Source organism: Mauremys reevesii, linkage group 3 (genome assembly GCF_016161935.1).
Source record: "Mauremys reevesii isolate NIE-2019 linkage group 3, ASM1616193v1, whole genome shotgun sequence".
Lineage (NCBI taxonomy): Eukaryota > Metazoa > Chordata > Testudines > Geoemydidae > Mauremys > Mauremys reevesii.
Window position 1 is genome coordinate 22,330,316 of NC_052625.1, and position 12,630 is coordinate 22,342,945.

General features: G+C 39.4%; 1 protein-coding gene across 6 annotated transcripts in view; it reads left to right on the forward strand.

Moving 5' to 3' along the window:
* The window catches only part of BCL11A (BAF chromatin remodeling complex subunit BCL11A), a 99,958-nt gene extending 91,812 nt beyond the window's left edge, over window positions 1-8,146 (forward strand). For 2 of the 6 annotated variants that reach the window (XM_039530146.1, XM_039530148.1), the window contains exon 4: window positions 3,607-8,146. In XM_039530146.1, coding sequence (XP_039386080.1) covers window positions 3,607-3,708 — 102 coding nt within the window. In that variant the 3' untranslated portion in view covers window positions 3,709-8,146. Of the gene's footprint in view, window positions 490-3,606 lie in introns of those variants that run through there. The other 4 variants (XM_039530144.1, XM_039530147.1, XM_039530145.1 and 1 more) reach the window with 3 other exon arrangements.
* Window positions 8,147-12,630: the final 4,484 nt, after the last annotated feature.

A 12,630-nucleotide genomic window follows, 5' to 3' on the forward strand; every position in this document is an offset into this window, starting at 1 on the left:
TGTGGATTCAAGATCAGTCTAACCTGGACCTAAAACTCCAGCAACCTCTTTTACAATGTTTTACTGGTTGAAAACAAATCAGGGGTGGGAACTCCCCTTCCATTATATTCTGTACAACCTACAAGTTTATGAAACGTTGTGTATACATTGTCTTTCAAATCTGGACTCAGGTTTTCTTTTCTCCTTAGAGGTCTGTATATGTTGTCAGTTTTATAAATACTGCATGTTGCAGCATCTATTTACATTATTAAAACACATACCTCTGTGATACTGTCTCTTGCTGTTCCTAGTGTAATGGAGTTAATATTACAATTTTTTTATTATTTCTGTAAAACCCTGAAGTTGTTATGTTGTCTTCTTGTGATGGCATCATTTGTTGCCTGTATTTTGCCCAGTGTCTCCTTAGAGGACATTTTTGCCAAGAAAATATTAACATGTATTCTTTTTCTGAGCGAGACAAATAAAGCTCCCTTTAATTTAAGGACGGGAGAAATGAAAGTTATTCCCAACCCTGTCTGAACAGGTGTGTAAGATGGTTGAAAAAAATATAAGATAAATTGGGGCCTGATACTGACCTCACTTCCGCTGGTGTCAATCCAGAGTCATTCCATTGACTTGGGGCTTGATACTGCCAGATGCTGAGCACTCTGGCCTGGATCCACTAATGCATCTAACTATGTCTCCAGGTCAGCAAGGTACTTAAGCAAGTACTTCACTTTAGGCACGCAAGTCATCCCATTAGCTTCCATAGAGTAACCATGTGCTTAAATTAAAGCACACGGCTAAATGCTTTGCTGGATCAGGGCTAGAGTATTCAGCATCTTGCAGGATTGAGTCCCTAAATGGAATGACCCTGGATTTACACCAAGTGAAACTGAGATCAGAATCTGCCTCTTGGGTACTAGCAAATATTCACTATAGTAGTTTTGATGATGAAGGGGAGGAAGAAGATGAACATGTTGACTGGGACAAGACAAATAACTAAACAAAACAGGTCTCAGAGGTGTAGTCTTGTGTCTAAATTCAAGGTACTGGTACCAGAAAGGTACTTTGCAGCTATTTAACAACATGATTTTTGATCCAGTGCCATTAAATGTCCATGAAGAGTTCAGTCTTTCTCTCTCTCTCTTACTGTTTTTTTTTAGTAGTTGTTAGTACTGCAGTAGAGATTTTATATACAGGACTTATTTTAATTGTTCTGTCTATGAAGCAATCATAACAATTATATCTTTGTTTTAAGTTGAATTCTAATACACACATATCTAGTAATCATATTTTCATTGTCTGTTGCATTATAACATGTTAAACATATAAAATAATGGTGTGTCTACAGCTAGCCATCTAGCTATCTGTCTAGGTATACAGATGGATATGTGATCTATCACATACCGTACACATTGCTAACAAATTAAAGATCAAAAACATGCTATGAATTTTAAAAAAAATTCTGCAATAACACATTTGATTTATACACATACCAAAAAGCTAGATACATCCATTGGGCACATCATTTCATTTCCAGCTTACACACATGCAGCACAAGCACTGTACTCGAGGAACCCCCTACATTAAGAGATTATATATAGTGTCGCCTAAATAACTTCAAAAGCTAGCCAACAAGAACATAACTTAGAAATGACAACATGTTGTAGCCTGAACACTAAAGCAAAAATAGTAATACAAAATGTGACATTTTCTAACCGTGTGATAAATTAATGGTGTTATAAAACCATGAACCATTGAGGCCCGTTCAAGTTTGTTAGAATTCTGAAACAGATTTATATGGCATCCATAATGTGTTCTTAAGCTGCTGTAACATTCCATACAAGCATGACCTACTGTCCCAAGAAACTTTTTATATTTAACTCTCTGTGGAAAGATGTCTCAATAAATAAGAACAATATTTGGGTAATAGTATTGCAGTTGATAACATATCAAAACCAATCAACTTCAGAAGAGGAATGTATTTTTACTGCGCAGATGCTTTTGCCATTAGTATTTAATATCCTCCAAATTGAGTGATTTGTATAATGAAGAGACTGAAACAATAGCAAGAATTTAGGCTACAGATGTTTCATATTTATTTCCAAGAGCTGAGATAAATACAGGAATAAGTGATACCATGTCTTTGCTTGACATTCAGAAGGCTTTTGCATATCTGATGAGATACAGTTTCAGGGTTTATCGAAGTGCAGAGTTTATATAAAAAGAAAAAAGATACCAGCTGTTATTTTAGTTCTTTTCCTTGCAAAGGTTGGAAACCATTTACAGTGAAAGTGTCGGAAAATTATATTATGGATTGTGAGTACGATACTGCCTGGCAGGCACTTCACTGGATTCATGAAAGGAAGCCACTGTTTCCCAAATCCAGATGTATATATTTTAACTGGCACTTCTCAAGGAGTCTAAGAAAGTTAGATGCCCAACTCTCATCAATACTGAAAGTCAGTAAGAGCGGTTGGATTTTCAAAAATGCGTAAGTGACTTAGGAGCACAAGTCTCTTTGACTTTCAATCGGACTTGTGCTTTTAATTACTTTGGCACTTTTGAAAATCCCACCCTAAGTACCTAACTCATTTAGGCTCATTTGAAAAACTCAGGCTTATTTATTTTCATTTTGATATGTATTAAATTCAGAAACACATAGAATTGGACTCTCCTCTGGTGTAAATCAGGCTAGTGCTATTTACTTTAATGGAACTATTTTAATTTATACCCATTTACACTATGCCCTCTTATTTAATCTTGATAAGTAGCTCATGAGTTGCCCTTCAACTACACACTTAAACATTTATGAGGTAATTTCCATAGAAACTGACTCAGTGGTCGGTATGTATAGATTGATTTTAATCAATGCATCTCTGGTTCTGCCATTGCCACAGGTTGGACATGCAAGCTCTTGAGCATGCAGTTTGTTCATTAGCCTATTGTTTCTTTTAGTACAATACACTGCCTGCATTTCACTATATAATTCAGCTATGGGGAAACATTTATTTTTCCATCTTCACAGCTAGGGCCTGACCAATGCCAATGAAGTCAATGGAACACCTCCAACTTACTTCAGTGAACATTGGCTCAGGCCTGTAGGGCTCAAGCATTTATTTCACACTTCACCAGGTACAGTACACCCTATAAGTTGCACTGTTATTCAAATGCAATTGAATTCAGTGACATAAGAGTCTCTGCAAACTGTACAGCTTGTGGTATATCAAAAAATATTTGCTGTGCTCTATCTGGCATCCCAGCCTCTGACTGAAGTCAATAGGATTGTTGGGTAGGGGAGGAATATTGGAGTCAGTCAGTGTTTTAACTGAGTTAAGTCTTAGTTAAGACTGGAGGATTTTCCCCCTGGAGTGTTATTTGTACTGTCTGTATTTTCGCTGTGCTTGAAGTATTCCCATGCATGTGTGATGTGGGAGTTTGTGAATTCTTGGTGGGATGGTAGGAGTACGTACTAAGATCATGAACCCGGGGTCCATTGCGTTACATACTCTTTTGACAATTCAAGTTGCAGTTTGTAAAAAAAAAAAAAAAAGGGAGGGGGGGAGAATTTACCTTTTGGGCTGTGTTACACCTATTTTTCCTCTGTCCCCATCCTTTCTCTAGGTTCGACACACACCCCCACTTGGCGTAGTGCCCAGGGAACTCGTGACGTGTGGCAATTTTCGGATGGAAGCTCGAGACCGCTTAAATTCTGAGAGAATGTGAAGCACACGGAGAATGTGCACCATGTACATGACATCTGAATGTGGTGGTCCGTTATCTTGCTAGCTTTGCGATGATTTCTGACATTAACTTCAGACGTCACCGTCCGAAGGCAGCATCAACAGGCTCCAGCCTGCCTGCAAGACTATGTTATATATATTTTTAATAGAATAAAAACACTTCTTTTTTTTTTAAAAAAACAACTCACCATCAAGGGCTTATCGATCATCAATGGCTTTGACTGGCTTCCATGCCATTGGGAAAAGGCCCTCTTGAGTATACGTTGATACAGTGTGGAGAACCCAGCCTGTTGTTCTTATACATTACACACCATCGTTTAAGTGCGGCTAATGTTACAAATAGCAAAAATAAATAAATAAATAAATAAAGGAGGGGGGGCGGCGAGGGGGAGACTTGACATAATAAATGTTGCCGCTTTAGGTTTTGTTTGCTCTTTAATTTTTAATGCTAACAAGGACCATGCAGCTGGTATGACGTTGTAGTACCATATCCACTGCATAAAATCAGCTGTTGAGATTAAAAAAGAAAACAAAACCCATATACACACAAGAAGTTATCCATCTATAGATGGCATAAATTTCAAAGAAAACTAAAAATGCAAAGCATTGTTATTGCAACACTATAATTAATGTAGGACTAGTGTGGTTGTTTATTAATGCTGAAGTGTGGGGGGGTCTCCTAACTGTCTATCTTATCATTTGCAAACCATTGAATAATGCCTACTGTGTTGTATTTCTGCTGTTAAAATATGTATTTTCGAGGTTGTGCAGGGGGGGAGGGGATGATCCATAGCATACTTTAATTTGTCATTGTTTGTCCAAAAAGCTAACTGTTTTCAGGAGAATAATAATTTCATTATAGTGATACTGTAAGCTCCAAGAAAAGTTGAACCCCCCCCACAAAAAAACCCTGTGGTTATTGACTGATCTTTGTTACAATTATCCCTTATTTGTGCAAGTAGCCATATTCTGGAAAGCAGTTAACCACATGCTTATTTTAAGCATGTGCTCAAATCCTGTTGGATCTAATAAAGCAGTTGAACACTTGCTTAACTTTGCGCATGTGAGTGCTCCTATTGACTTTCATATGACTATTAGGGACTTATGTACATGCGTATTTATGTCCCTGAATTGGGACCACAGATTGTACCACTGAATGCAGTATATTCTATTGATGACCATGTGTGAGTAAGGGTTATAGGATCAGGACTAAGTGCTGACGTAATCCTTTATTTGGTTACGTCCTGATGCTGCAGGGCAAGCTGTGCCATTATCTTATTCTCATGTAAAATCACCCTAAAATTTATACCAGGTAGAAATTTACCATGCAGGGTCTCAGGTCTGGTGACAAAGTTATTTATTTGTATTTATTAATTATTGTTACTTGCTTTTTTATTTATTTTTTAAAGCTGAATGTGAAAATTTGGCCAGGCTGCTATTTTGCTCATGAAACTGCAAAATAGATAAAATAATAGCACCTTTGGGTCATTTTTTAAAAAATATATAAATGTTATTTTGTTTGGGAAAGTGGTTATAGCACAAGCACAGTCACTTTTGTAACAAACTTTTGTAAAGAACTTTAGACTAGTAGTTGCAGAGTGCATGAGCATCTGTGCACACCACTATTAGTGGAGACGTGCCAATAAACTATCAGTGATCTGTGGATTACAGTGTATAAATAGGGATTGATACAACAGACTATTACTATTACTGCTTCTTCTGAGGTGTTATGGTTTCTAGGATCAATAATCCATGTGTTACACGCTCTCTGATGGCCCCATTTGGTACACAGTAGTGGCAGCTGCGGTGCCACAAAAGCAGGCCACATATGCTGTGCTTCTGGTTAAATTCTGCCAGAGTGCATGGGGAGCTAAAGTAACTTTGCATTTAGTCTAGGCACGTAGATGCTGGTAACACAGGTAGGGACTAGGATGTGTTGTTCCAATGGCAAAAATGTCATGGTTTAGACCTCCTACTCCACATTCTGAACTAGTGACAATGTCTGTGCTGCAGCTGAATTAGATCAGAACCATTAATAATACACTTTTCTCAACAGCAGCCCCTGCTGGGACCCCTCCATTCTTCCCTGAGGGACTTTGGCAAGGAGATTTGTCAAAAGGCATGGCCCTTACCTCGAAGTCCAAATTTTATGACCAATGTTGAGCAAATGCAGCTGGTAAAAATACAGGCAGGATTAACATTGAATAATGGATGTAGACCTCCCTCCCAGTATGGTAGTATAGACCATAGTTGATCAGGCTCTGATGGGCAGCGTAACCATAGCAGATCAGCATATCAGATCAATCCCTATACCATAACTAGGGGTATCAAAAATGGCACCCATTTTGCTCCATATCTGTGCACTGCTCTGCACCTGTTTACAAGGAGTTTTTTGAGCACTGAAACTGCATGTCCTACATCTTTGATTGATTATGCCTCATGTGCAAAGGAGTTAACAATTCCCATCAGCTGCTGGCCTCTCCCATGGCAGCCTCAAACCATTTCCACATCAGGGTACACTAGGCAGCTGCATTCTCACTGGCATGGCTGTTTCAGAATGTGGCATATGAGTCAATTTTACTCCATTGCATAGTTGGAGCACTATGCAGTGGAGTAACTCTTCTCTTTTCCCTAGAGTACTGAATTAGGTCCCCTAAATACAGATCTACAGAATGGCTGGGTACAGTTCTGTATAGCTGTAAACCATTTAATCAATAATCTGTTTTTAAACATCCTTCAGTACATACTTACCTGAAAAACTTCAGAAGATTTTGTGACTTTTTGCACATCACAACATGCCAAGAGCAGACAAAGCTCAGTTCACAGATTGTTTCAGGGCATTGTGGAAACACTGGGCCATAGCCTGTAACTCTCTGTCACAGCAATACAAATCCAGAATAGGTCACTTATTTCACTCTGGATTTATACTAGTGTAACTAAGAGCAGAAAGGGGGCCCATTGCTACCATTCAAAGTTGGTAGAAGCAGGTAGCTAGCAGGTATTTTACCCTATCTAGGAGAACTCTGATTGTGTTCTGCCGGGCACGGAGACAAAAGTGATACAATACTTTCCTACTGAATTGAAGGTGAAGTGAAATTATTAAATTCTTTTCTTTTTTTTTCAAATGAAGGAATTAAACAAAAAAAAATTAAGATTTTAAGTCATTTGCAGAATTCATGTGTTGCCTTAAAATTATAAATATATGTAACAACTATGTTGAAAGCTTTAGTAACTGTTAAGAACTGAGCTCGAGGTTCCATGTTTCACTGCGAGTGCTGATACCATTTACAAACACCCCTTGCTGGAACAAAGCACTAGGCTCTTCAGTCTGTGTAAGACCATCTGTATTGCAATCGTGTGCATTAGGACTATATTTACAGCTGGTATAAACCGTAGGAGCTCCGTTGAAATTGGTGTAGCACCACTGAAACCAATGGAGCCAGGCTGCTTTACACGAGCCACTCACCTGGCTTGTGGAGCTTTGGATGCCTTGTAAGGACAGTTTTAATGATAGTACTTCTAGGATGGGAAGCTGACTGTTGAGCTAGCCTGACCAGAATCCTTGACTGCGTCTGTGTATGAAGAGTGGGGAAAATAATGTACAGCAGCTTGTTAGCAGAAAAGCTCAAGGTTGCTCTGTTTTCTTGACAAGAAAAAAAAATCTCACATATTAGAAATGTACAATATACTGCACAATCAGCTCTTTTAGGAGAAACACAGAACCTTGAACTCAGGTCCTGAGCTGTAAGTTAAAGATTAAATGATTTTCAAGTACTTTGTATTAAAATGTATTCATAATTTTAAAGTCTGCACATATCTACTGTTAAAAGATTTAGGATGTTAAACGATTTTTGTATTTATTTTAGAAGTGCTGCAGTTCACTTTTAAGAACCAAATTTAAAAGCTCTTTTTGTTACTCAATCCAACATGCTGTAATGGTCTGAAATGAGCAAGATATGCGGAAATTAGACAGTTTAGCTTTGGGTTTAGTTTGAAAAGCTTCTTTCAATGTGCAAACATTTTATCTGTGCTGTATTTTATTTTTAAAGACAGTCTCATGATAATAAAATGCAGAAAGGTTAACACATTTGTGACGTCTTACTTAAATTCTGCTTTCAAATTATGTTGATTTAGGAACATTAAATTGATTCCAACATTAAATTTGGGGGGAGGGAAAACACAAGCATAAAGTTGGCCACTTATTAAACTATGTTTGTCTCAAATGAGTGAAATGATTATGTATCCTGTTAGAACCCGTGAACAGGATTTTAAAAAACTAATACAACAAAAACCACACTTCATTTTGATTCCTGCTTCACATCACATCCTGCTAGGTACTCTAAATAGCCAATAGCAATACTTGAATCCTGTCACTGACAATATTTAGTTTTGTGTTTGAAGGTGGCAGAATAACTATTAACTTCAGGGAAAGGTGAATTGAAATGGGATTCTTCTTTGGCTTTTTGAGATTATTCTACTTAATATGCTATTTATTCATTACTTTTATGTTGCCAGGAAAATGCATTGTTCATCTTAACTTTTTGATTTCTTTTGTGTGCAGGTTGTCCTGCTAGTGAGCCAGTGAAATACCTGACTAATTCATTCTTGGATTTTAGTATTTGCTTATTACAACTCGGTTTCTTTTTGGTGCCAACAACCCTTGAAGTGCATTAACTTTTTAGAGTAGACATTAATGTTGCCTTTGATTGTCATTAGATTCAGCTGTTCTGTTATTGTCTGGAGCCGCGTCTGGGATGTGAGCAGCTGAAATGGTGGATAATATGTGGCAAGATGAAGCATGCCATCCATTGAATATATTTTCCTTTTCAAGATTGGCTAATATGAAATCAGGGTGGTGTGATATTTCAAATGATACTGTTATAAATTACTATCACTGTGGTCACTGATCAAGAATTGTACCTCTTTTGCTTCCTCGTTGCTCTCTACACCCTTTTCCAAAGGCATAAACAGACTTCATATATTAATATTTACACCACATTGTTGTTCCCAGCCTCCATACCAACAATTCTGTTTGTTCTGATAAATAAAAGAAGTTTTCCTTTAAAGGTCTGTCTTCCATGATGAACAAAATAATACAATTATTCTTAAACAAGGAGGGAGTTACCTGTAAAAAAATAATAGCAAAAATATAGTTGTTTGTTTTCTACTTCTATTGCATCTTCAGCAGTGATGATGTTTAATGCCAGAACCAGTGGGCCCCAATTTAATTTAATCTGGCGTCCCATATTGAGCAGGATGTGATTTCTTTCTTGAACTACCCAGGCTCAGCTCTATTGTAATTTCAACACTATAGGTACTCAGATGCCATGATGGTAAACACAGGATGGCTGGATAGCTAGATCCATTCATGTTACAATAGAAACAATAGAAATCACGGTATTGGTGATAACAATGGACAGGTGAAAGAGGCAGGCTGCTTCCTACTTTTCTTGCCCATATTTATATCTGTTTGCCTTATACCTACTTATCTGATAGTGTGATGAGTTGGATAGATGGAAAGATGGATAACGATGTCACTAAGAAGATTCCAAACTTTACAGTGATAGAACTTTGCACTCTGTGATACCTTAACATTGTTAGTTCATTTTAGTCTTGCTAACTCTTCAACACTGTGGTGATTTCCATTCCATTCCTTGTTGTCCAGAGGCAATGTATGCAAGCTCCTTCCTTTTCGCAGGTGTCTGCCATGTTTGTGACAAGGGCCACACATGGTCAATGTATGGCCCTCCCATTGATGGGAGTTGTGCATGCAGTATTTGGTTTCTAGTATTCAAATCCATATGCCATATTGTGTTGGCCAAGAAAGTAAGCCACCCAGCCTTGGTGCTGATGACCATGATGGGCTGATGCTTTTTACAAACTATGTAAATAGAGGAGGTTGATAAAGACTTACACCAATAAAATGGAACTATTTCCTCTCAAGTTTTTGTGACATTTTATAGCACTATAAAATTGCTTAAACATAACACAAAAGGCAATTCCTTCTGTCTTTTCCACCTAACCTAGCACAATTGTTACTAAATTTAGTTCCCATAAATGCCAGGCAAAATGAATTTTCTCAATGGCAAGGTTTAGATAGAACAGTAAGAACTTTTCTTAGTGTCATGGAGCTGACAAGAGGCCAAGGGCCACACACCAAAGGCAGAGTCACCTCTGTCCACATGAAAGCTGTTTGCTATAACTTCAGGCATGGACTCTTGCCAGATTGCTTATGTGATCCTGCAGAAGATCCACATAACTTGATGGATGTGTTATTCTACAATACACATCAAAGAGCCTGTAGCTAAACGCTGTAAGTCCTAAACCAGTTAATTACTAGAAATTTAACATTTTCAAGCTAGAAATGGACATGTGCCAGGTAGTAAATACACATTATCCATTGAACAATTAATCCTTTGGCATCAGGAATCCAATTTTTCCCATGTGCATCCTGTCTTCTGCAATAGGATATGCAAAGGTAGCCACTACAAAGGGTTTAAGGGAGGCATTTCTGCAGGTGCTGTATCAGAAAAAAGGACCCTTTGTGGGCTTGATTCTGCTCCCACTGAAATCAATAGCAAAATTCCCACTGATTTCAATGGTGCAGGATCATGTCCTGAATGAGGGTGTCCCACTGAAGTTCATGGAGGTTTTGTGTAGAGAGGACTTACAAGATGGAGCTCTAATTGAAGCATTTGTAATTTCAATACATTTTTACCATGTGAGTTCTTGTGTCCTTTGCCACTATAGTACTTTGTTTACTCTAATACAGGAAGGGCAGTGGCATTGCAGTGTTCCCCATATTACCTTATCGATGTATCTCAGCCCTGATCTGGAGGGATGCCATTTTAGAGGGTGAGAGGGTAGCTCAGTCTATATGCTGCTCAGTTCCCTCTGAGTCTGGTGACACTGCCAGCAATGGCTGCCAGTTAGTAACATTTGTGCTGGCCTGGTGGCTTTTGCAAGCTGAACAATTCTGTAAAACCGGGCTCTAAATGGACACTCTGAGAAAATGCCAGCTTCTTGCTCAACAGCTCAGATTGGGGGGGGGTGTTCAGATTTGGACCTGCTGACTGAAGGAAGCTTTTTACTGCTGGTAGCAGTCCAGAACCAGCTCTGCTGAGAGAGAGGCAGCTGGGTTCTATTCCTTCTTGTGTATCACAACAGAATTGTTTACTAAGTTCCAGTTAGAGGCCCAGTCACTGGTGAACCCCCACTGAGGGCAATGAAGCTGCACTGAGGTTGTAACAGAACTGAGGGTGGCCAAGGTGTAATATTTGATGTCATAATTCAGACTGCAAAGAGACCTTACTCTTGATGATGATAATGAAGAACAAGAAGGAACAAACCCAGTTTGACTTTCAGATCCCCAGATGGGTATGTAGAGTTAAAGGTTGGGTGACCCATCATGCCTGGTAACATCATTACTTAATGTGTCTGATGCCTTTGTGCAGCAGCATGAAAAGTTCAGAAAGGGGCAGCTTTTGGAAGCTACAGCTGAAAAGAACGAGGTGTCACAAGGCAATACTCTACTCACTGTATTGTAATTTAATGCTTGTTTTGTGGTTCAATGTATTATCCTGACTCCTCTACTCCATGAGATGTATAATTACCTATTCGTTTATCTAGTTAAAAGCACACTCAAGTTTTAAAAAAAAAATGCCCCAAGACTGGTTAATGAGAGCCTTTCTTTAACAAAGGCAAATTTGCACAGCCAGTCAGTACATTAAAAAAATGTAAATAATTTAGGATCAGTTTCTGCCTCCCACATGGGCCACTTGAAGAGCAAAATGCTACCCAGTGTAGAACCTGGCCCTAAATTAATTTTGTGCTCATGAAAAGTGCCAGTTTGGTGGCACTGGAAACAAGTTTTTGTATCCAGAGAACTGGTTCAGAATAGGCAGCAGCTGTTCAAACTTCACTAAAATGTCCTACTCATTCACTTCACTTCTGACCTGGAGAGACTACACTGTAGGAGTGAGAAGTTAGTTTGGCCTTCATTCCCTTGGCAGTGAGTTGGCTAACAAGCATGCAGTTAGTACAAATTGGGAGGGTGGTGGGTTTTACAATGTAGACACTTGTCTCCAGGGGTGGCTCCAGGCACCAGCGCACCAAGCACGTGCCTGGGGCTGCAAGCTGTGGGGGGCGGCCTATTGGTCGCTGTGAGGGTGGCAGTCAGGCTACCTTCAGCGGCATGCCTACAGGAGGTCCGCCGGTCCCACGATTTCGGGGGCAATTCAGCGGTGAGTACGCCGAAGGCGCGGGACTGGCGGACCTCCCGCAGGCATGCTGCCGAATCTGTGTTACCAGCGGACCTCCTGCAGGCATGCCGCCGAAAGCCGCCTGACTACCGTGCTTGGGGTGGCAAAATACATAGAGCTGCCCCTGCTTGTCTCCTACAAGGAACTGGAGTGATACCACCAACCCATTTCATACACAGGATACAAGAATAGCCATCAAATGGTAAAAATGTTTGGCTACTAGTGATGTGGGCCAAATTCAAACTGGTGAGCTAGAGGTGAAAGTCCCTGAGTCCCATTATCAACTCTTTGGCCATCCACTCTGTGGTTCAGATGCCAGGCTAGATCTCCTCTCACTTACAACAGAATACATTGGAATCAACTCTCTGGAAATCGATTCTTACTCCAGTGTAAGTGAAAAGAAAATCTGGACTTTTGCCCAGAAAAAAAAAATCTCTTGAAACAGTATTGTGATATGCAGAAGTAACCTTTTTCCAGTCACCTTTCTTGGTCCCTTCAACTTGCCTCAGTGTAGGGTTACCCTTGTCTAGGAGCTTTTTTGCCAGCATGCTTTCCTGGGACTTGCCCTTTAAATTTGGCAGAGACAGGCAGCTGCAACCCTAGAGGGGCCATTTTGCAACTGGCAGCTGCTTGCTACCTCTCCC